This window comes from Marmota monax, unplaced genomic scaffold, assembly GCF_021218885.2.
Source record: "Marmota monax isolate L192 unplaced genomic scaffold, Marmota_monax_Labrador192_F-V1.1 WCK01_AAM20220418_F8-fsc00030, whole genome shotgun sequence".
In the NCBI taxonomy this organism is placed as follows: Eukaryota; Metazoa; Chordata; class Mammalia; order Rodentia; family Sciuridae; genus Marmota; species Marmota monax.
The window spans coordinates 2,013,320-2,034,610 of NW_026691988.1; the positions used below are offsets into that span (position 1 = coordinate 2,013,320).

The 21,291-nt window shown below is 37.9% G+C and overlaps 1 protein-coding gene across 3 annotated transcripts in view; it reads right to left on the reverse strand.

The window, feature by feature from the left end:
* Nucleotides 1–21,291, reverse strand: part of Arhgap18 (Rho GTPase activating protein 18) — a 173,241-nt gene that overhangs the window by 47,526 nt on the left and 104,424 nt on the right. For all 3 annotated transcript variants that reach the window (XM_058581090.1, XM_046449230.2, XM_058581096.1), the window contains exons 2-4: nt 8,538–8,737; nt 4,860–5,095; nt 743–806 (exon numbers count right to left, since the gene is read on the reverse strand). In XM_058581090.1, the coding sequence (XP_058437073.1) occupies nt 743–806; nt 4,860–5,095; nt 8,538–8,737 (500 nt within the window). The remainder of the gene's footprint in view (nt 1–742; nt 807–4,859; nt 5,096–8,537; nt 8,738–21,291) is intronic.

Consider the following 21,291-nt stretch of genomic DNA (forward strand, 5'->3'; position numbering starts at 1 on the left):
AGATATGAGTTGAAAGTTCAAAGAGAAAAAGTATAAAAAAGAGAATTATAATCAATTAATCAACTAATATTTTTAAGTTTCTTTACATTTTCTGAAAATTAAACCATTTGAGAACAAATTTATTGGTTCTGACTTTCTAACTGTATGGCCTTGAGAAAGGGAATTCACAACTCTAAACTCATTTTTCATTTGAGAAAACTGAGTTTAAGAGCAGTGCCTACCACCAAGTTTTTGCTCTCTTGTTTTTCTTTTTGTTGTTGTTGTTGTTGTTGTTGTTGTTTTTGGAAGGTACTAGGGAGTGAATCCAGGGGCATTCTACACTGAACTACATCTTTAGCTCCTTTACTAATTTTATTTTGACACGGAGTCTCTTTAAGCTGTGGAGTCTGTCCTCAAACTTGCAATGTTCCTGCCTCAGCCTCCAGAGCAGCTGGGATTACAGACATGCACCAAGGTACCTGACCACAGAGTTCTTGAGTATATTAAATGAGGTAAACATCTCTGTGCATGCTAACTGTTCAGGTACATAAACATATGAATGTAGAATCAGATTGGGATATACGTTAAAAAAAAAAAGCAACAACAGCCAACTATATGCTCAACTTCATATAATTATCAACCTGGAACCTAACACTAGTAATAGAATTTGCTTACTAGAATTGAAGGCAAATGTTTTAAAAGGTTGTAACTGTTTATTATCCCAATTAAAAGGAAAAAAAAAAAGAGAACAGGTCCAACATACCATCTTTTCCTTGGTATTTGTTTTCATTTGTTCTGACTGACTGCGATTCAGTGCCATCTGGAGCCTAAACATAGAAAACGAGCCATTTAGTCATCTCCAACTCACAACCAGAGAAAATGGGATTGTAAATAATTCTGCTACTAACCTTTAGAATGCAAGAAATGTGCACAGACTTATAACAGTCACCATGGGTGGGGGGGACACTATGGTCATGATCAACAGGCAATCTTCCAATAAATACATGATTTCCCCCCAATTGTAGGCTGCAATAGTAAGTCCTCTGGGGAATATGGATAATGTCAAGGATCCCTGCTGTCAAATCATCACTATCCAGTTGGATATCCACTGTCCAGACAAACCTGCTAATAATATCTATCAAGTGATGAGTAGAGAAACAAATGTAGCCAATACATACAAGGGAATATTATTTGGCAATGAAAAGAATAAAGTATTGATGCACATTTCAACATGGATGAACCTTGGAAACCTTTTGCTAATTGAAAGGAACCAGTCACAAAAGCCCATACATTTTATGATCCCATTTGTGTGCAATGTCCAGAATGAACAAACCAGAGAGATGGAAAGTTGACAAGTACTTGCCCAAGATAGGGAAGGGGACATGAAGAATGAGTGCTAATGGGCATGAACTTTCTTTTAGAGATGATGAAAATGTACTACAGTCGATTGTGGCAATGGTAAAAAAAAAATCTGTGAATATACTAAAAATCATTGAATTGTACACTTTAATTGGGTGAATTATATGACAGGTGAATTATCTCTCCATAATGCAAAAAAACGAAATGGAAGTAAAATAGAAAAAAATTTTAAAGTAACAAATGTGAGATAAATTAAAATCAAGTTACCAAGTCGGCAAAAAAGAGCTAAAATGGAACTCTTTCTGTCCAGGGGTTGGTGCTGTGACCCCCGAGTAATGAGCCCTCCAAAGCTGATGGACAAGGTCAATCAGGGTTGGTCTGCTCACCAGTCAGAGTGGTAAACAGTACTTATTCCTTTCCAGTAAGCTGAGAAGGATCTCAGAGATGAGGAAGGGGAATCTGGATCAAACATACAAAAGGGCCTGTTTGAATGAATTATTTTTAAAATGATCCTTCTATTGGATTGTATCTCTATAGTAGCCATAGTAGTCCCCGCACCACAGTGTTTCACCTCAAGTTATCATAGCAACAGAGAACTCCCCCTCCTCATGCCTTAAAAAAAATAATAATAAAAATACCAGGGCAGGTACATATATGCCATTGGTATATTACTAAGAGACCCGAACATCCAGGACAGAGATGGTGCCTCCCACATCACAGGGGCACATGGCACCACGTTAGTTAGCTGTAGGTCAGGGCAATAGCATTCTCTTTCCCTCCACCCCTGAGCCAGCAGAGGGCAGGCCCTCCATGACCGTGAACATAACAAGTGATTCTAATCTTGCACGTGAACGTATATTTTGGAGTATGTGGTTGGAATTGTTTTCCTCAACAATTGAAGATGGCAGTACAGATGGAATTCATTTCTATATTATATTTCCTAGTGTCAGCAAGGGCTTCATGAGAAAGCATTTAAACTGGAGAGCTGAATATGCACTGACTGAAGAAGAGAAGAACTGCAAGTGGAGACAGCTGGTCCGTGTTTGCTGGAGGGATGCAGAGCACATTTCTAATGGGTTGTGGTGTTCAATTAAATGGATGCCTTGTAAGCGGGTATATATTATTTCAATTTGCTTGTAATATTTCTCTTAATGAGTCCATCAGATGATACAATCCACCAATTACCTGGCATTCAAAACCATGTGGTTTAGACATTACCAGGAATTTGCTGAAAAATGCTGCTTTCTAAAATCAAGTAGCAACGTCTTCTTGGAGACTGGCAGGAATCCCACAGTATGTATTTTGCTTAGGTTCAGCTCTCGGCTCCCTCTCCCTTTTCACTTCCTCTTAGTTCCCTTAGGAGGGTCCTTTGATTGGGAAGGAAATTTCATAATACTATATTTCCTTGCCATTCATTATTATACAGCTGAAACCAAGTCCAGTCCTTAAGTACTAGTGGATGTCCCAAATCACCATTGGCTGGTAAAAGGTGCTTAACACACATAAGTTCCTGGAGTATTCAAGTGACCCCAGAATTCCTACAAATGACTGGTTTTGATCCATAATTGACCATGCAAATAGAGTAGCAATCTGTAGCTAGAAAGGATTTCTTGGAAGAATGAAAACAAAACAAAACAAAAATTTACATGCCAGAAAGATACCTTAAACATGAACCCTTCCACTCCATTTGTTATGGAAAAAAAAAATATATCATAAAAGTTTTCCAGGCATGGTGGTGCATGCCTGTAATCCCAACCACTAGGGACACTGAGGCAGGAGGATCACAAGTTTAAAGCCAGCCTCAGCAACTTAGCAAGGCCCTAAGCAACTTAGCAAGATCCTATCTCAAAATAAAATAGAAAACCAGCTGGGGATATGGCCCAATGGCTAAGGAGTCTTGGGTTCAATCCCCAGTACAAAAAAACAATCACAAAATTTTCATTACCCCTCATTTATAGTATAAATAGAAACTTATATTCAGAATGCTTAATATCAGAATCATGTCTGGAAATGAAAGTTTAGCAGAACAGAGAATGGTTAAAAGCATATACTTCAGAGTCAGACAAATTTGGATTTAGTATGTATAGGCCATTGAGAAAGTCACTTAAAGTCTATGAGCCTCAGCCATAGAACGGAAATGATAATACTTCACAGACAGCTGTAAGGATTAAATGAGATAAAGCAGGTAGAGCAATTAGCACAGTTCAACCATGGTGGCAGCAACTGTTATTGTTACTGTTATCATTACAGTCCTTGTTCCAGAATCCATTTGTATCCCCCACCAACCACTTTACTAGGTCTCCTAGGCTACTGGGGCCAGAATGTAAATCTACCATGACCCAGGAACACCACTGAGTTCAGTAGACTTTTTTTTTTTTTGGGGGGGGGGCGGGGGGGTAGTGAGACTTTCCTGATAAAAGAGAGAATAGTAATTTACATTCTGTGCTAGCTCCTGGCTTCTTTCTGGATGAATAATAAGGAACCTGCCAACTAGCTACATTGTTTATACTGTTCTGGGCCACATAGGTCTGGTCCTTTTACTATACATACCTTCTCTCATGTTTCTTCATTCATCACCTCTCCAGTCACTATTAGACTTCAACATCTTCCATCAAAAATTTCTCATGTGCATTAAACAGAGACATGAGGTGGGAGGGAAACGGAGAGAAAAGGGAAATTGCATGGAAATGGAAGGAGACCCTCATTGTTATACAAAATTACATATAAGAGGTTGTGAGGGGAATGGGAAAAAAAAAACAAGGAGAGAAATGAATTACAGTAGATTGGGTAGAGAGAGAAGATGGGAGGGGAGGGGAGGGGGGGATAGTAGAGGATAGGAAAGGTAGCAGAATACAACAGTTACTAATATGGCATTATGTAAAAATGTGGATGTGTAACCGATGTGATTCTGCAATCTGTATACGGGGTAAAAATGGGAGTTCATAACCCACTTGAATCTAATGTATGAAATATGATATGTCAAGAGCTTTGTAATGTTTTGAACAACCAATAAAAAAAAAATTCTCATGTGCTAGGTTTGGTGCTAAGTGCTAGCTATAAAAGGGGTATTGCTTCACATCTCAGGATCCCTACTTTGTAATTCAGCTGCCATTAGGTCCCTCATATCTCACCTCTGTCCATCCCTAAGTGAGTCTGAAAACACAAGTTTTCCTGCAGGCACTAACAGATAAGGCAGACTCCTCCACCTTCTGCTTTTCTATTGGCAATGACAAAAGGTCTGTTTGCCCAGGAAGCCTGTCCAGCCACTTCTTGTGGCTCCAAGGACATCATCTCCCCCAAGAGGATTATCACACTGAATTTTAGTTTGCTTAGCTTTTTACGCCATCGGTGTGACTTCTAGAAGGCAGAGTACAGGCACTTTTGTTCACTGCCTGGATGGAGCTTTGGTGCCTGGTTTACAAGAAGTGCTCATTAAGTCTATAGGCTTTGAATTAAACTGGACTGATCCAAGTGAGACCAAGAACATAATCTTTTCATTAATATCAAAAAAGAAAACTTACTTTTTCTTTTGACTCTCTCTGTTGAGTAAATATGTCTCTGACGTCAGGAATATGGTACTGTTTGTTTTTCTTCCTCAAAGTTTGGGAGACCGTCTCTACCCGTTTTTGAACAGCTGCTGCCTGGGTCCGGGTCAGTGTGGATAAAAACACCATGCTCTCTTGGGGGTCCTCAGCAGAGTCTCCAAACAGGTTAGACAGACCAGCCTCTTTGAGCCACTCTTCTTCCAATTCTCCCTCTAAGACAGTGGGGGAAACCAGGTGTTATATCACAATTTATAAGAAATTCCATATTTTTAAGCTGCTAAAAATTCCTGCTGAAACTTTTCTATTGTAACCCAACTGCAGTGCTAAGAATCATTAGCTGAAACTTGGACAACTGCCATCCACTCTGGCCACAGCGATATCAAATTTTAGGTCGATTTCCTATATACTCAATTAAAAAAATTTTAATGACTTCACATGTAATTAACCTCTACAACTTCCCTGCAGATGAACTAGAGAGAATGATACTGTTCCCCTTCCAGAGATGAGTAAGCAAGAAAAAGATAACTTACTTCCATCAAATTACAGAGGGAAGTCAGTGCTGGGGATATACATTCAAGCCCGGTTTCTTGGCTTAGATTCAGCATATCATGGACAGCAAAGCTAATTTATGTAATGGCTTGCTTTTTTTCTGTTCACTGTAGCTGACGAGGGAATGTGGGAAAATAGTACAAAGCATCTGGACATTGGGAACTATTCAATTTCAAATTAATGTTTCTAATCCCAAGTCAGCACATCAGATTAGGTTGCTTTTTATAATTTTTCAAAAAAAGACACTATTTTTAAACAAAGAAGAATTTATATAAGAAACTAATAACTGAATCAATTCAAAATACCAAAAGCAGGAAGTAAACTAAATTCTATCAGCCCTTCACATCTGCAGACACTGTATCTGATGATTCAATCCACCTCATGTTGGAAATATTTTATAAACATTCCATCTGCACTGAACTTGCACACACACTTTTCTTGTCATTATTCCCTGAACAATAGAGTATTAACAATTATTTATATTGCATTTACATTGTGTTATGTATTATAAGTAGTCTAGAAATGACTTCAAACATACAGGAGAATACACATAGGTTATAAGCCAATGCTAATAATCATCTTATGTAAGGGACTTGGCATTTGTGGAGTTTGGTGTTCAGAGATTCCATGTCTGTAACCAATCCTCCATAGATACTAAGGGATGACTTTATTGTTGACAATCTAATACAGATAAACAAAAGGACTTCATGGTATAGTGGCACACCCCTGTAATCCCAGCTATGCAGGAGGCTGAGACAGGAGGATTCCAAGTTCTAGCCAGCCTCAGCAACTTTTGTCATCTGTAAAATAAATGACAGCCATCTCAGCCACCTCATAACCAAATGAGGAACACTGCAAAGCACTATTGCATTGTAGCCTGTATCACCCGAGAGCACTGACTGGCACTGTCTATCCTTCTATACTACATACCCTCTTTGAGGGCAGAAATCAAGTATTCATTACCCTGACTTCAAGAAACATAATGAAGTACAAGGCACTGTGTCTGTTCCACATTAAAAACTATTTAATGACATAAAGTCAACCATTATTACTAATTCTGTTATGGTAAAATTTGTCACAGATGTATAAAACCAAATTGCTAGGGAAAAAAACAGACATTGCCCTGACAAGGAAACCATGATTAATATACAATATAATTTATTCCATTAAGAAGCAGAGATAGACAGGGCATAGTGGCACACACCTGTAATCCCAGTAACTCAGGAGGCTGAGGCAGGGAGATCACAAGTTTGAGGCCAACCTTGGCAACTTAACAAAACCCTTGTCCCCCTCCCCCCCCAAAAAAAATACAAAGGGTCTGAGAGTTAGGGGATATAGCTCAGTGCCCCTGCATTTAATCCTCAGTACTTAAAAAAGAGGGGGAGGGAGTAAAACTCAAATAATTTAAAGTCTAAAGAAGAGTATGAACATGTAGAACCATCCCCAATCTTCCTTTATTGTTTTGATAGTAAGGATTGAACCCTTGAACCCAGGATGCTTTACTACTGTGCTGTATCCCACAGAGTTTTGCTAAGGTTGTGGAGTGTCTCACTAAATTGCTGAGGCTGGCCTCTTACAATCTCTTGCCTCAGCCTCCTGAGTTGCTGGGATCACAGCCATGTTCCAATCTTCTTGGAACAAATGACAAGATAATGTATGAATCAAATTTAACTTTGGATAACTATTAAACAACTGATGGTACCTGTGGATCTGGCCTCAATACCATTTTCTCTAGCATATTTCCTCCTTATTCAATAAACCACCTGTGTGCTGCTTCCATATTGAATTATTGAGACAGAAAGGCTGAGGAACAATATTAATTGTCACAAAGAAGTATGGCTTTATTGGTAATATATTTGGGAAAGAAAAAAAATAAATGAGAAACCAAAGAGTGAGTTGCTTATAGTTTTCTTTTACAAATTAAGAAATATTAATTTTTTTTTAAAAAGCCCCAATTTAAAAAAAATTGTCAGATTTTCTAAGAAATGTTGCAGCAAGGAAGAAAAATCTTATATAGACTTTACTGTGCAACTTAATCCTAAGTCACTTAGTTAGAAGGAAATCTCTCATTAGTGAATGAAGAGGCACTGACTGGCTTTTACCTTTTTGATATATCAACTGATACACCAAAATATATTACAAATTTATGGATTACATAGAAAGAAAGCTAATACAATAAATAGAAGTCAAAATTGGGTATTAAAAACTTGGTGACTGTTTAAATTTAAGAGGTTAAAGAAATGGTGTGAAATTGAAGGAAAAAAAATAAGTATTACATGTTTCTCCCAGAAATATCAAGTTCATTAGTGAAGAGTGTGGAAAATCTGGCTGGGAAGAGACTTGAGAAAAATTACGGGCCAACAAAAGAAATAAGCAACTATGGGAAGATAAAAATGGTGAAGCCATCTTCCACGTCTAAATCTGTATCCGTAGATTAGCAGGCTAAACCTGTGGCACTGCATCCAGTCGGTCATGCTGTACTTTGGATAACAAAAATGACCAAAATTATAGGTCTGAAAAAATCACTTAAGGGTTCTTTTCATAAAATTTCCTTGCAAAAGCTACATGGCTAGAAACAAGGTAAGTGTCCTCAAACATATGACAGGCTACCATGTAAAAGTAGAATGAATGTGTTCTGTTCTTCCGAAAGGCAGAAAAAAATACAGCAGTACAAGTTAGAAGAGAGCAGGCTATATAAAGATGAAAACAAATCATGCATACTAACAACTGGAAAAACAGTAACACTGCAAAGTCACAAGCTTTCCATCACCATCTACACTTCCTAGAGACCAAAGAACCATGAAGCTGGCATATTACAGAAAGAACTCAGTTTCAAAAAAAAAAAAAAAAAAAAAAAAAATCAAACCTAACCCTAAAAGTCTGTATGCTACAGTCAGTTCAGCCACCAAGAACCCAGCCATAGCAACAATTAAGTGAATTTGCTCATGCCACTTGTATCTGGCAGCTACACCCATAAACCTGCTACAAACAAGTAATTATCAAGTTGAAAGACAACTAACAATTTCATTTTCTGGTTGTTCTACTCTGCCTTTCCACACATGGATTTTCTATGAATAACCAATAAGAATTTTATTTATTTGTTACCATCAGGTTCTTTGACAACCACCACCTCTTGATTGTCTTGTCTGTTTTCATGAGATCTCTTGATATTTTCCAGTTCTATCCAATAGTCCTCCATAGATAGTTCGTCCAAGGAATCCTGGGAACTTGATCGATCAAATGGAGGCTTCTCCGTAATTTTAGTGGTGGTGTCCTGGTTCATGGTATACTGGCCATATCTCCGACTATAAGTTTAAAAAAAAAAAAAAAAAGGTTCCTTTTAGTAAATGAGGGAATGTAACAATTTTCAAAATATCAGTGCTGAGCTGGAAAATTTGAAAACTTCTAAAGTTGTCCTTTATAAAGCAAAGGAGATAACATATTTTGAAACTGTTTACCTTTGGCTGCTATTGATTATAAGATGCTCCCAGAATGAAGAGTTTCACACTTTCCAAAACAGTACTATGAGGGACAAAGAGTGGCAGGGTGAATTACCTGCCCTTTTTACATTATTACTTAAATTATCTTAAGACTCATTGTAATTTGAAACTTTGTTTTTTAAAAAATAGGATGAATTTTGATTGCAGGCTATAAATAAATAAAATTGGAAATTTTATGTGCTATTTATCACATTTATAAAACAGCTCTTATATAGCAAATATATGCAACCAATGAATACAGTACTATTTAAATTTCCATTTTATTTTTGGAACAAATATAAATAGGGTGATATATTAGTTTGCTGTTATACTCTACTGCAGAAAGCAACTTTAAATCTTTGCTGTAAGTGTACCCATGACATACACATATTAATTTTAAAATGTGTTTAAAAACTCTTTAATTAGCAATTCTGAAGAGTTTGGAATTACCCTGAGCATTGATTTTTTTTAGATACAATCCATAAAGAAAAGGATAAATTGAATGAGAGCATTTTCATGACTTCAAGTAAACTGTATTCTTCCTTTATAATTCAATCATAGAAATAGATGAGAGGTGAATTAAAGGACCTTATATGATAGAAATTTGAAATTTTGATTATTTAAATATAGAGAAAATAGCACCTAATTACCTAAAAGAGGAAAATTTTCAGCTATGGTATCTCCCTTTATATTCGATATTTTTCTTTTAAAAGTACAATATGAATAGGGACAGGTGGTGAAAAATGTTTTTTTAAGATTTTAATTTCAAATTGCCCTTTTATTTCCCAAGGACTTTTAGGAAGTAATACTTGTTAGATTGGTTTTACCTCCTGTATATATTGAAAGTCAAAAGAAATGAATCTAAAATTATTTAATAATGTGTGAACATTCTTAAATTTCAACTGGCCTTTCCCACAATTATTTAAAATAGTAGGACTTTAACACTACGTGAGGTAGAGTGTCACTAAATTCTGGGTTAACCTATCTAGAAGTTTAATTCCAACTCGTTTGTTAGAAAAAGTTAAAGACCTTAATTGTCTATTGCTACAAATAAATGTAGCACAACTCAGTAGTTAGCAGTACCATGCTCATAGGTCAGTTTTATTAATAACCTTAAAGATGGATCTTTATGCCTTAAGTACTTTATTAATGCAGATTTCATGAATGAATACTCACTCACTATAATCACTCCCTGGTAGCAATCTTGGATGGTGATGGGTGAACATCAGGACTAGGGCCAACAATAAGAAGTCTGGACAAGTTTGTGAATTTCTTTCCTCAGTTCTCTATTGTCCATTGTTTGCCTCTTCCATCCCTTAATTCAAGGGATACTTCCTCCCTCCCTGGCCTCCAGCATCCTGTTTACATCACTGTATCCCATCCTGGTCCCCAGGCCTGGCCCAATGGTCACTGTATAATTTATTTTATTTTATTTTATTTTGGTACTAGGGAGTGAATCCAGGGGCCCTTAACCAGTGAGCCACACCCCCAGCACTTCTTGTGTTTTATTTAGAGACAGGGTCTAACTGAGTTACTTAGGGCCTCTCTAAGTTGCTAAGACTGGCTTTGAACTTACAATCCTCTGCCTTAGCCTCCCCAGCCATTGGGATTACAGGTATGGGCCACCACACCCAGCATGACTAATACTTTTATTACAGGGTTTTCAATCCTGAATCAAATTAAAATGTGAATAAGAAAGTTACCCTCTCTTAAAAATGACTTGTTTTTCCCCCAGTATCAGCAGCTCAATTTATCTGTGGTTCACAGTCTTTAATCCTGCCTTACCAGGATAACTACAGCTAATTTGTACAATGCCTGTCAAATTCATTTTGTTTTCTGTTTTGTCAAATATACATGCCCTGTCCTTGTTTTTATTTTATCTCACATGATAATGCAAGACTGGCTACCTTATTCCTATTCCCTACTTGTACCCACTGCAGCTCTCACAAGAGACCAAAATAAGCATTGTGAACTATGTGAAATATAATGACTAATGCCAAATAATTTGGTTTATCTGCTCACAGGAAAGAGGTACAGTTCAGCTAGAAGTACATTAAGCTTTTCATTGCTGAAGGAATGTGTTTATTCTGGCAAGAATTTTCCAGTAAATTTCCATTAAGATAGCAATATGCAGAAAAATGAAGGAACGCTGAGTAACAGCATTGTTACATAAATATACCTTCTCTATGGACTCTGCTTTCAAAACATGCATAAAGCAAAAGTCTTACAGCTCAGTACTGATGAATTGACTCAGTATTTTGACTTTAGATTCAGAAGCCAAATAGGTGTGTAATAACCTAAAAATACTGAGTCATAGATTTTTTTTTTCTTCTTTCCATCTCCCCCATTTGCATCCCTGGTAAATATTCCAGGGGCACATTTTCAATTTTATATATTAGGAGATGAAAAGTATTCAGGAATGGGATTACTCTCCTTGCTCAACCTAACATGTATTTTTAAATTACTCTCAAAATGCAAGTAAATATTCTTTCAATTTACATCAATTAACATTCAGAACCACTTTTTCTCTTCTTAAAATATACTTTTGGTACTACAGCAGTGGCTTAAAGTCTGGACCCTTCTTACTGTCCTGGTAAGTGGCCAATTAACTGATTTCCTCTTTTCTGTTTTTTAAGAATATGCTATTTGATACCATGCTCATTCTGAAAATTGGGTTCAAAAACATAAAGCAACATCTGCTAGATGTAATGAAGTACAGAGCAGAAGTATTTCCAAAAGATCCAAGCCAACACATAGTGCTGAAATCAAAGCAGCATAGTTTATACCACAGACAACTACAAATTACCCACCTGACCTGCTGGCAAGCGACTGTTCCAAGACCCTTCCCACCCCTTCCCTAATCCTGTGCACTGACTGTCCCATGGCCATGCTTCAAGAACCTGTGCATTTCCTGCCTTCTGCAACTACAATGACAGAACTGGACCTGTCTTATGAAAGAGGCTGCCATGTTGCTCTACTAAGAGCTGCTTCCAGACTGCCTGTGTGAGTCACTCTTTTCCCAACACACTGTCACTCTGCCTTTTTGTGGGCATGAATATCACCAGCTTCCTGGAATGGTTTGTTTTCAACTTGCCAGCATGTCCTCCATGACATATTTATTTTTAAAAATTAAGGCTCTGTTTTGTTGTGATTTTGTTGGGGGGCGGGTGGTAGGTTTGCATTACTGGGGATTGAACCCAGGGATGCTCTACCACTGAGTTACATTCCTAACCCTTTCTAGTTTCAATTTTGAGACAGGGTCTCGCTAAGTTGCTGAGGCTGCCCTCAAACTTGCATCCTCTGGCCTCAGCCTCTTCAGTCACTGCGATTACAGGCAGGCAGGATCATGCCCAGCTTGTTTTGTTGTATTTTCCCCCAGGCATAGGTTATATCATTTTCCTAAGATAATTTTTTCTAGCCGGTCAAGAATTTCAAAGGTATTGGTGTTTATTTTTATGGAGAATATGAAACTGGTCTGACATCATTTGTCCTCCACAAGGAGGTTGGGTAGCTATCTCTTACAACATGGTCTATTGGAAGATCACAATCTGGCTGATGATTCATCCTGATACCTGATGTAGTCAGTAAAGAAATGGAAAAATATGAAACCAGGAGACCTAAGAACCAAATGATTCCAGCTCTGTTTGACCATCTCTATAATCTATGGTAGTTCACAACTTCTCCACTCCCCAATTTTCTATGAAATGGGAAGAGTAACAATAGCCTTGAGGGTGGAGGCCAAGCAGGAGGCCCTAGGTTCAATTTCCAGTGCGTGTGAGTATGCACATATATATCCTCAATTCCTACTGACTTACCCTGAGAAGGTCATGAAGGATAGTATCTCCGCTAACCCAAGTACCACTAACTATACATAACTGATCCCAGAGTTTTGTTGTTTTTGTTTTGGATTTTTTTTTGTTGGGGGGGCGGGGCAGGGGGATGCATACCAGTCCTTGAACTCAGGGCCTCATACATGGTAAGCACACAGTCACTAAGCTACAGCCACAGCCTGTAATGCTCCCCCGAGACAGACAGACAGACACACACACACACACACACACACACACACACAGTGTACTGAGGTCACCTTTGCCCTCTTCTAAGGTTCAGAGAGATCATTTATCCTCTAGGACTGTTCTCGGACTTTTTGATCTCAGAATCCCTTTCTACACTCAAAACTTTTCAAGAACCTTCCAAGACCTTTTGTTTGTAGGCTGTATCTGTTGATGTTTACAGCATTAGATAATAAAACTGAAAAAAATATTTCAATACTACTGGTTTGATAATAAACATCTTAACATGAACAACTTTTTTTTCAAAAAAAAAACAAAAAAAAACAACTGTTAAGATTTAGATGTGGTGTCCCCCAAAAGCTCATGTGTGAGACAATGCAAGAAGGTTCCGAGGAGAAATGAATGGGTTGTTAAGAGTCTTAACCCAATCAGTGAATTAATCCCCCGATAGGGATTAACTGAGTGGTAACTGAAGTGGTATAGAGTGTGAGTGGAAGAGGTAGAAGTTGGGGTGTGGCTTTGGGGTATATATTTGTATCTGGCCAGTGGTCTCTCTCTGCTTCCTGATTATCATGTGAGCGGCTGCTCTCTGCCAAATACTTCTGACATGATGTCCCATGTCACCTCAAGCCCCAAGGAATTGAGCCTGCTGTCTATGGATTGAGACCTCTGAAACCATGAGCCCCTAAATACACCTTTCCTCTTCTACAGTTGTTTTGGTTGGGTCCTGTTAGTCACAGCAGTGAAAAAGCTGATGAAAACACTGTATTTTCCAAACAAAACATAGATGAATAGCATTGCTTTAAATTTTGAAACTGTCTTTAAGGTCCAGCTTAATAGAAGGCATCTGGACTCTCACATCTGCTTCTGTGTTCAATCACACGTAGAACTGCACCTCACAGGGCCTCTGGGATCCTGCTCTCTATTCTCATGAGAGAACAACAGTGAAAATGGCAAATAATGTTTTAATCAACAATTTTGATCTCCCAGACCACTTAAAAAGTTCTGAGACACCCAGATGTCCTGTACCATACTTTGAAAAGTAAGTATGGTATCTTACAGAAGTAAGCTTCTGTAAGATTTCTCAAGAACATTATTTAATGGATGTTGAGAAGGCACTTTTAACTCTGTGCACAGTGCCCCAGAAAGCTCTCCTGAAAGAAACAGGCATGCTTTCCTGGTGACTCTTGACCTAGTTCTTTGTTTATTTTAGTTTAGTTTTTCAGGCTTTCATAAAAACTGGGACTCATTCCAATGATATATCCATGCTGCATTTATACTATAATGACAAAAAATAAATAAATAAAAACGTTATTTCGAAAGCTCCGCCTGGCCAATGTTTGTAATCGTTTGCTTGTGTCCACCAGGCATAAAGGGGAGCACTTCCCCACTCTGGCCAGTGTGTTTCAAGGTGAACATTCCCTTAACCCTCCCTTGACATCCATGTCCTCTGCCTAAAACCACCTTCAGGCAGATTTATATGTAAATAGAACGTGTCTTTGAATTCACACTTAATCATCTAGTTCAATTTCCACTTTGGGTACCCTACCCTGTTGGTGTTCAAAAAACAATACCCGAAAGTATGGTTTCTTTAGCATGCCAAGCACTTTTGAATTAAAGTAAATCAGAAGGATTTAGAAGCTGCCTCTGGAGCAAGAGATTTTTAAACTTTTGTTTCTTTTCCCTTCAAAGCCAGAGGGACTCTCTGAAGTTCCTTTATCTAACCCAAGTTTCCTTATGTGACTTCTTTCAAAAGATGGGCAACTATGTTAGGCCCCCTTCCTAGGAATCTAATCAAATTACCAGGGAAGAGTAACTAAAGGAGAGGACTGAAGTCCTCTCTATCCTCAACAGACTTTCCATGTCCAAGGGCAGGTTGGAGAGCTTACCTGGGAGACTTAACCTGCATGAGACAACTTTATTCACAATGAAGTTCTGCCCCTTTCCTAACTTGTGCACCTCCCCCTGGCTGAGAGGACTTTGTCCCCGACCATGGTCCACTCTTTGCGGTTCATTCATTTCTCAAAAAACAAAACATTTAATGAACCTCTAAAATTGCCTATAGTCTCCTCCAAGACCAACTGGGACACTTAACATCTGGTCTCCTTATTCCACCCCTTCCAGAGATATTTTTGCAGTCCAAGTCTGTTTTCACTTGAAGTACTATGGTGTGGGGCCTTAGAAGATGAACTCTTAAACAAAAACTACACTTTCTATCATATTTCTTATCCTACCTTTATTTCCCTGAAGGAAAACAAATAATTGGATTGGGCAATTTAAGACAAAATAAGGTTTATTTTTGTTTTTGTACAATTGGGGGGGGGGAGATGTTCTTACTCAGATATTACTTATCAATGTTACTAAGCGTACTTTAGATAAAGTTATACTTATTAAAACTTAAACCTTAGGGGCTAGGGTTGTTGCCCAGTGGTGGAGCGCTTGCTTAACATGGGCAGGGCCCTGGGATCTATCCTCAGCACCACATAAAAATAAGTAAATAAAGGTATTGTGTCCAACTCCAACTAAAAAGTAAATATAAAAAAACAAAATAGAGGCTGGGATTGTGGCTCAGCGGTAGAGTGCTCGCCTAGCACGGGTGGGACCTGGGTTGGATCCTCAGCACCACATAAAAATAAAGGCATTGTGCTGTGTCCATCTACACCTAAAAAATAAAAATAAAAAAAAAAAACTTAAACTTTAGAATTGTATTAGATCTTAAGAACTTAAACATATCTTATCATATGGGGTAATGAGGTCCCAAAACCTGACCAGCAAAGGGGTGTTAGAATCAAGATTAGCAGTCTTTTTCATGTTTAGTGGTAAATATTATACCACTATAATTTGCTTTGTTCTTATTATTTGCATCTGTCTTTCTGAGTTTATATTGCACATATCTGGCCAAATGCAACCTTGTTGACAGTCTATAATTAGCATTTTTAAATGACATTTTACTTACCAAGAGAAAATACATTTAAAAAATACATTTAAAAATTAAACCATTTCTTTTGAACAGGCATGAAAAGCCTTTTGAGATGCACTGCCTAAAATGTGGTTGGTGTCATGCTGGGCATGACTTCAAATATAACCTGTTTAAAAAAATAAAACCAAAACCTTTGCTTTGCAAAAGTTTAAAAATTTGGGAAAGTTTTAAAAATTCTTCTTCATCTATGTTATTTCTACGTTTAAAAAAAAATAGCTTGTCAGATGTACAGTTTTCTGTTTCACTGCAACAATGATATTAAAGAAGTATTCACTACCTGGTGCTTGGTAAAGCTATTAATACTGTGTAATGGCCCTGTCCATCAGAATACACTCAGTTTGAATGACTATGAAGAGCTGCAGCCTATGAATGACCCAAGTCATCCCCCCTCCCTCTTGGAAGTGAATGTCTAGTATTGTTTAGCTGAAAGCAATAATTATTACAAGTGGCTCTGACATTCATGAAGAAAGAACCCTGAGGATGCCTGAAGGCAGGAAGAAGTTGATTAGAAAGCAATGCCACATTGCTCCCTCCCTGTACCCAGGAGCCATTAGAACTCAGGGAAAGGGTTCTTTATCTCTTGTATCTGACCCTAAAACCATAGTTTTAAGGACCTACTAAGTTAATTTTCACATTTCATTTAAAGGAACTTACTTTATGTTTTGTATATCTTACCCTTTCCATTTAGGGGAAAACCCAAAATTGACTTGTTTCTTTCAGCTTTTATTTTCTTAAACAAGACTGACTCAATATCTTGTATAGGCCTTTGTAGTTTTTCAGAGTGTCCACCTACTTTTGACACACAGCAAAACAATGAGCAAATAAACTGGTTATTGTCTATTTACATGACTTTCCCTGAGCAAAACTGAGAAGAAAAGCCCATTGGGTAGCATACTGTTAAGAGCTAGCTTTCAAAACATGGCTTTCTCATTTTTATGGAAAAATAGAACAAAACCCATTCCTATGTTTTTCATTGGTGTTTTCACTATACTTTGATACCCCTAAAAGAATAGGCATATAAACAGTAAACTCCAGGAGGGAAGGCAGAGACAGAAAGGATGTGGGAAAGGCAGCCAGGACAACTTGCAAACATTCTGCTCCTCTTTAGGTACCAAACAAGGAACACAAAAGGGCACAGTGTCACTGGCCACCAGACATAGGTCTTCATTGTTTTAAAGCACTGGTTCTCGATGAGGTGATTCTGTTTCTCATCTCCCCTCAACTCTCTTAGGAGTTAGTTATTTCACCTCAAATGGAGGCACAACTTCAAACTAGCCAGGTGGGAAACACGGGTTCTTAATATCAACGTCATCTTCCTGGACAAGCATGATAGAATCTACAGAGGATTTTGACATGCAGTGTTAGGATATGGAGACCCTGGTTCAAAGCATATTTGCTTCACTCATCTGTCACTATGACTTGTTTCTACCTGACAATCTGATCCTGTTGTGTCTTCTCCAGGATTCCTTCCTCTTCTTGTTCTGGCCAGCTGTACAGCCAGCAGGAAAGTAAATATCAGTAGCTGCTCTGCATTCTGAGCATACTCAGTTGCATATCATGGTACCTTTCTCTGTCCAGGCTGGAATCAACTCATTGCTACAGACTTCCCATATTTTGCACTATGATGGTCTGCTCCCAACTGTCTCTACCACTGAACTACATATTCCTTGGGGGGTAAGAATCCATTGTTGCTTTTTCATTGTGGTATTCCTAGATCTAAGCAAACTGCTTGCCACAGCAGATGACTATGAAATATTCAATAAATATTCAATTATTACTCATTGAACTATCAGTGCTTCTGAAACAACCCCTTTTAATTCATGAGATTTTTTTTTTAGTTAATTGTACAAAACCACAAAGAAGTAGAGATATTAAAAGTAACCAACAAAGAAATCAGCAATTAAGAAACCTCTAATATTGGGCTGGCTTTATAGCTCAGTGGCAGAATGCTTGCCTAGCATGTGTGAGGCACTGATTTTGATCATCAGCACCACATTAAATAAATAAATAAATAAATAAATAAAAGTCAAGTTATTATATCCATGTATAACTAAAAAAAAATTTAAAGAAACCCTAGTATTAATAGGGAAACTGTTCTATTATCTGACTCTTGGATGTTTAGCCTGAAAGTAGGCTCCCTAAAGGGAGCAGATACATGCAAAAGGGTTGATTTAATACCAGAATGTAATTAATATTAAATCACAAACAAGCTTTCTACATTAAGCACATGTTCCAGTGTCCTAGAGCATCCCAAGCTCTAGAATAAACCTTTACTGAATACCTTCATTGAATTTCAAACTTCTATTCATTTATTTTTATTGTGCTTAGAAAAAAAAATATCAACTCAACATTGGGCACCCTATCAGGACCCCTCTATTCAACCAAACTCTTCAAAACTCTACTGTGAGGTAGATGATACAGGCCACCACGCCAGATATAGCTGCAATTTTCTAGTTCCTCACTGAATTAGTGGCCTGAAAACTCTCCAGCATAGGCTTCCAGGTCGTGACCACTGCTTTGGCATACTCCTTGGCCCGGCTGTGGCTCACCACTCCTTTCCCAGTAAGAATTTCACTTCTGCTCTGGCTGTTCCTGCCACTCCCACCCGCTCACCTTCAACTCATCCTCTGCTCAATCATTTTCCTAGATTTAGACCAATAATTTGAAGCCACTCCATAGCTCCTTACTATGGTCTCAATGGTTGTGTCACTCCAAAATTCATAAGTTGGAATTTCACCTTTAAGGTGACAACACTAGGAGCTGGGGACTTTGGAGGGGAGCTGGTAATAGGAGCTGGGGCCTTTTGGTGTCCTCATAAATGAGACCTCAGAGAGCTGCCTTGCCTCTTCCTCCATGTGAGGACCAGAGAGAAGGCACAGTCTATAAGAAGGCCCTCACCATGGAATCTGCCAGTGTCTTGAGCTGAGACTTTTCAGCATTCGGAAACATGAGAAATAAGTTTGTTGTTTATAAGCAACCCAGTTTACTGTAGTCCATTTTAAAGGCACAAATGTGCTAAAACATCCTTTCTAGGATTCCTTCCTCTCCCCTCATCAGTCTGTCCCAGGCTTCATGGGTTTGCCTGAAGCCCAATGCTGCTGTCCATTCTTGAGATGAAGCCTGCCTTCCTTAAAATTTTAGTATTTGACTCTTGTTTCCCAGTAGTCGTATGGCTTCAAAGGTAGTTACCAGCATCCATATTTTTTTCAAACTTTTATTCATTTATTTTTATTGTGCTTAGAAAAAAAATCAATATTTTTGACTTTTCAGTTCAAAGCTTAACTCCTATTTTCATTCTGAGAAATCTATCAAGTTCTCAATACTCTTCAGAGGTGAAATGAGGAAGGAATTCACTATTGAAGACCAAAGATATTTCCACTTCCTGACTTTCTCAAACTCAATCTGAAGTCCCCTATCATGACCTCTGTTAGCTTGTAATTTCATCATTCTAGTTTGTCAAGAGGCTTTTAAACACAGATTAACAGATAAACTTACATCAGGGTATAAATTCACTCAAGACTATTAATATACCTTAAGATCTGGGATCCAGCAACTCAGGAGGCTAGGGAGGGAGGATCACAAATTCAAGAACAGGCTGGGCAATTTATTAAGACCTGTCACAAAATAAAAGACTGGGGATGTAGCTTGGAGGTTGAGCACTCACCTAGCATGTGGGAGCAGTGAGCTCCCACATGAGCAGTAAGCAAGCACTCCCTTAAAAAAATTGGGGATTCAGGAAATATATTTATATGTAAGCGAGAAATTTTCATTCTGGATGGTAACTACAGAGATACATATAAGAATGTGTGTACATAGGTTTTTGGTGCTTTCGTGGCTCTAGAGACCTCACATATATTATGCAAACACTCTACCACTGAGTTCTACCCGTATCTTTAAATTATGATATTCTGATACCACCTCTCCAGTTCATAAAGGCTGTTATTGACTCAAAATGCTTGACATAATATAGGTACTGGCAAAATATTTCTTAACAAAATTATGAACACTATTTTAAAATGTAATGTTAAAAAAATTGTACTAAATATTGGTTTTATTTATTTCCTATGGGCAAATCTCTTGTCCTTCCAAAGCCCTTTTATACACATATTAACATCAACTTTACATGCTAATAAAAACACAGACATGAGGCAAAGGTAGATTTAAAGAAAAAGAAAATCTTTAACAGTAAATAGATGGGCATATTCTCAAAGAGACAAGGGTTTTATTCACCTTTTCTTCATTTTTCATGATAGCCTATTATAATAGAATGGAGAAATCACCTTATTTCTCAGTGAGGATACAGGGGGTATAAAACCAATGTTAAACGAAGAAAATGTTAAAAGTGGGGCTGGCGGTGTGGCTCAGTGGTAGAGCGCTTGCCTTGCACGCGTGAGGCACTGGGTCCAATCCTCAGCTCCACATAAAGATAAATAAAATAAAGGTATTGTGTCCAATATATATATATATATATATATATATATATATAAATAAAGTGAAGGGTGGGGCTGGGATGTGGCTCAAGCAGTAGCGCGCTCGCCTGGCACGCATGTGGCCCAGGTTCGATCCTCAGCACCACGTACAAACAAAGATGTTGTGTCCGCTGAAAAACTAAAAACTAAATATTAAAAAATTCTCTCTCTAAAAATAAAATAAAATAAATAAAAGTGAAGGACTATCTGTATTTATGCTAGATGATAAAAAGGAAGAGGCTACCTGTCAAGTAACACTGGTGAAAGGTAAAAAGGCCACCAATATTGCAGTACATATCTAGAGAGGAAAAAAGAAAGCTGCTTTCCATAAGCTAGAGAGAGAGAGAGAGAGAGAGAGAGAGAAACACGTGTGTGTGTATTTGAGTGTGTGTATATTTGGGTTTTTTTGTTTTTATTTATTTTTTTTTTCCCCTAAGCCAGGGGCTAAAAGTTGTTAGTTCTATTATGGAGATCAAAGAGGTAGAAAGAAAACTTTCAGCTAATCAAAAATTTTAGCCAACCTTAGAGATAATTCATCCATAATGTTTCCCACTAAATGTATTTAGCAGTTAGTCACAAAGTAGATTATGTAAATATTACAAGAGATTTTTCCCTTTTTAAATGAGATTAATAAGAGAAAAAAATTCTGAGATGTCCTAAATTTAATTCCAAGAACCAGAGGATGGAGGAGAGATAAGGCAGATAATGAATTAACAGCTGCAGCTGAAAACAAGAGACCACTTCAAGTTCTGAATCTGGGTTAAAACCTTAAGTCAAATCCATCACCACCTGCCATGCACACAGCATCCTGCTTGCAGCCCCACCTTCCAGAACGATCTCCTCCTATCTCGAAGACTTCCCTCCTCCTGTCAGCCAATCCCTCTTGTCTATGGCCAGTGTAGGTTCAATGTGAACAAG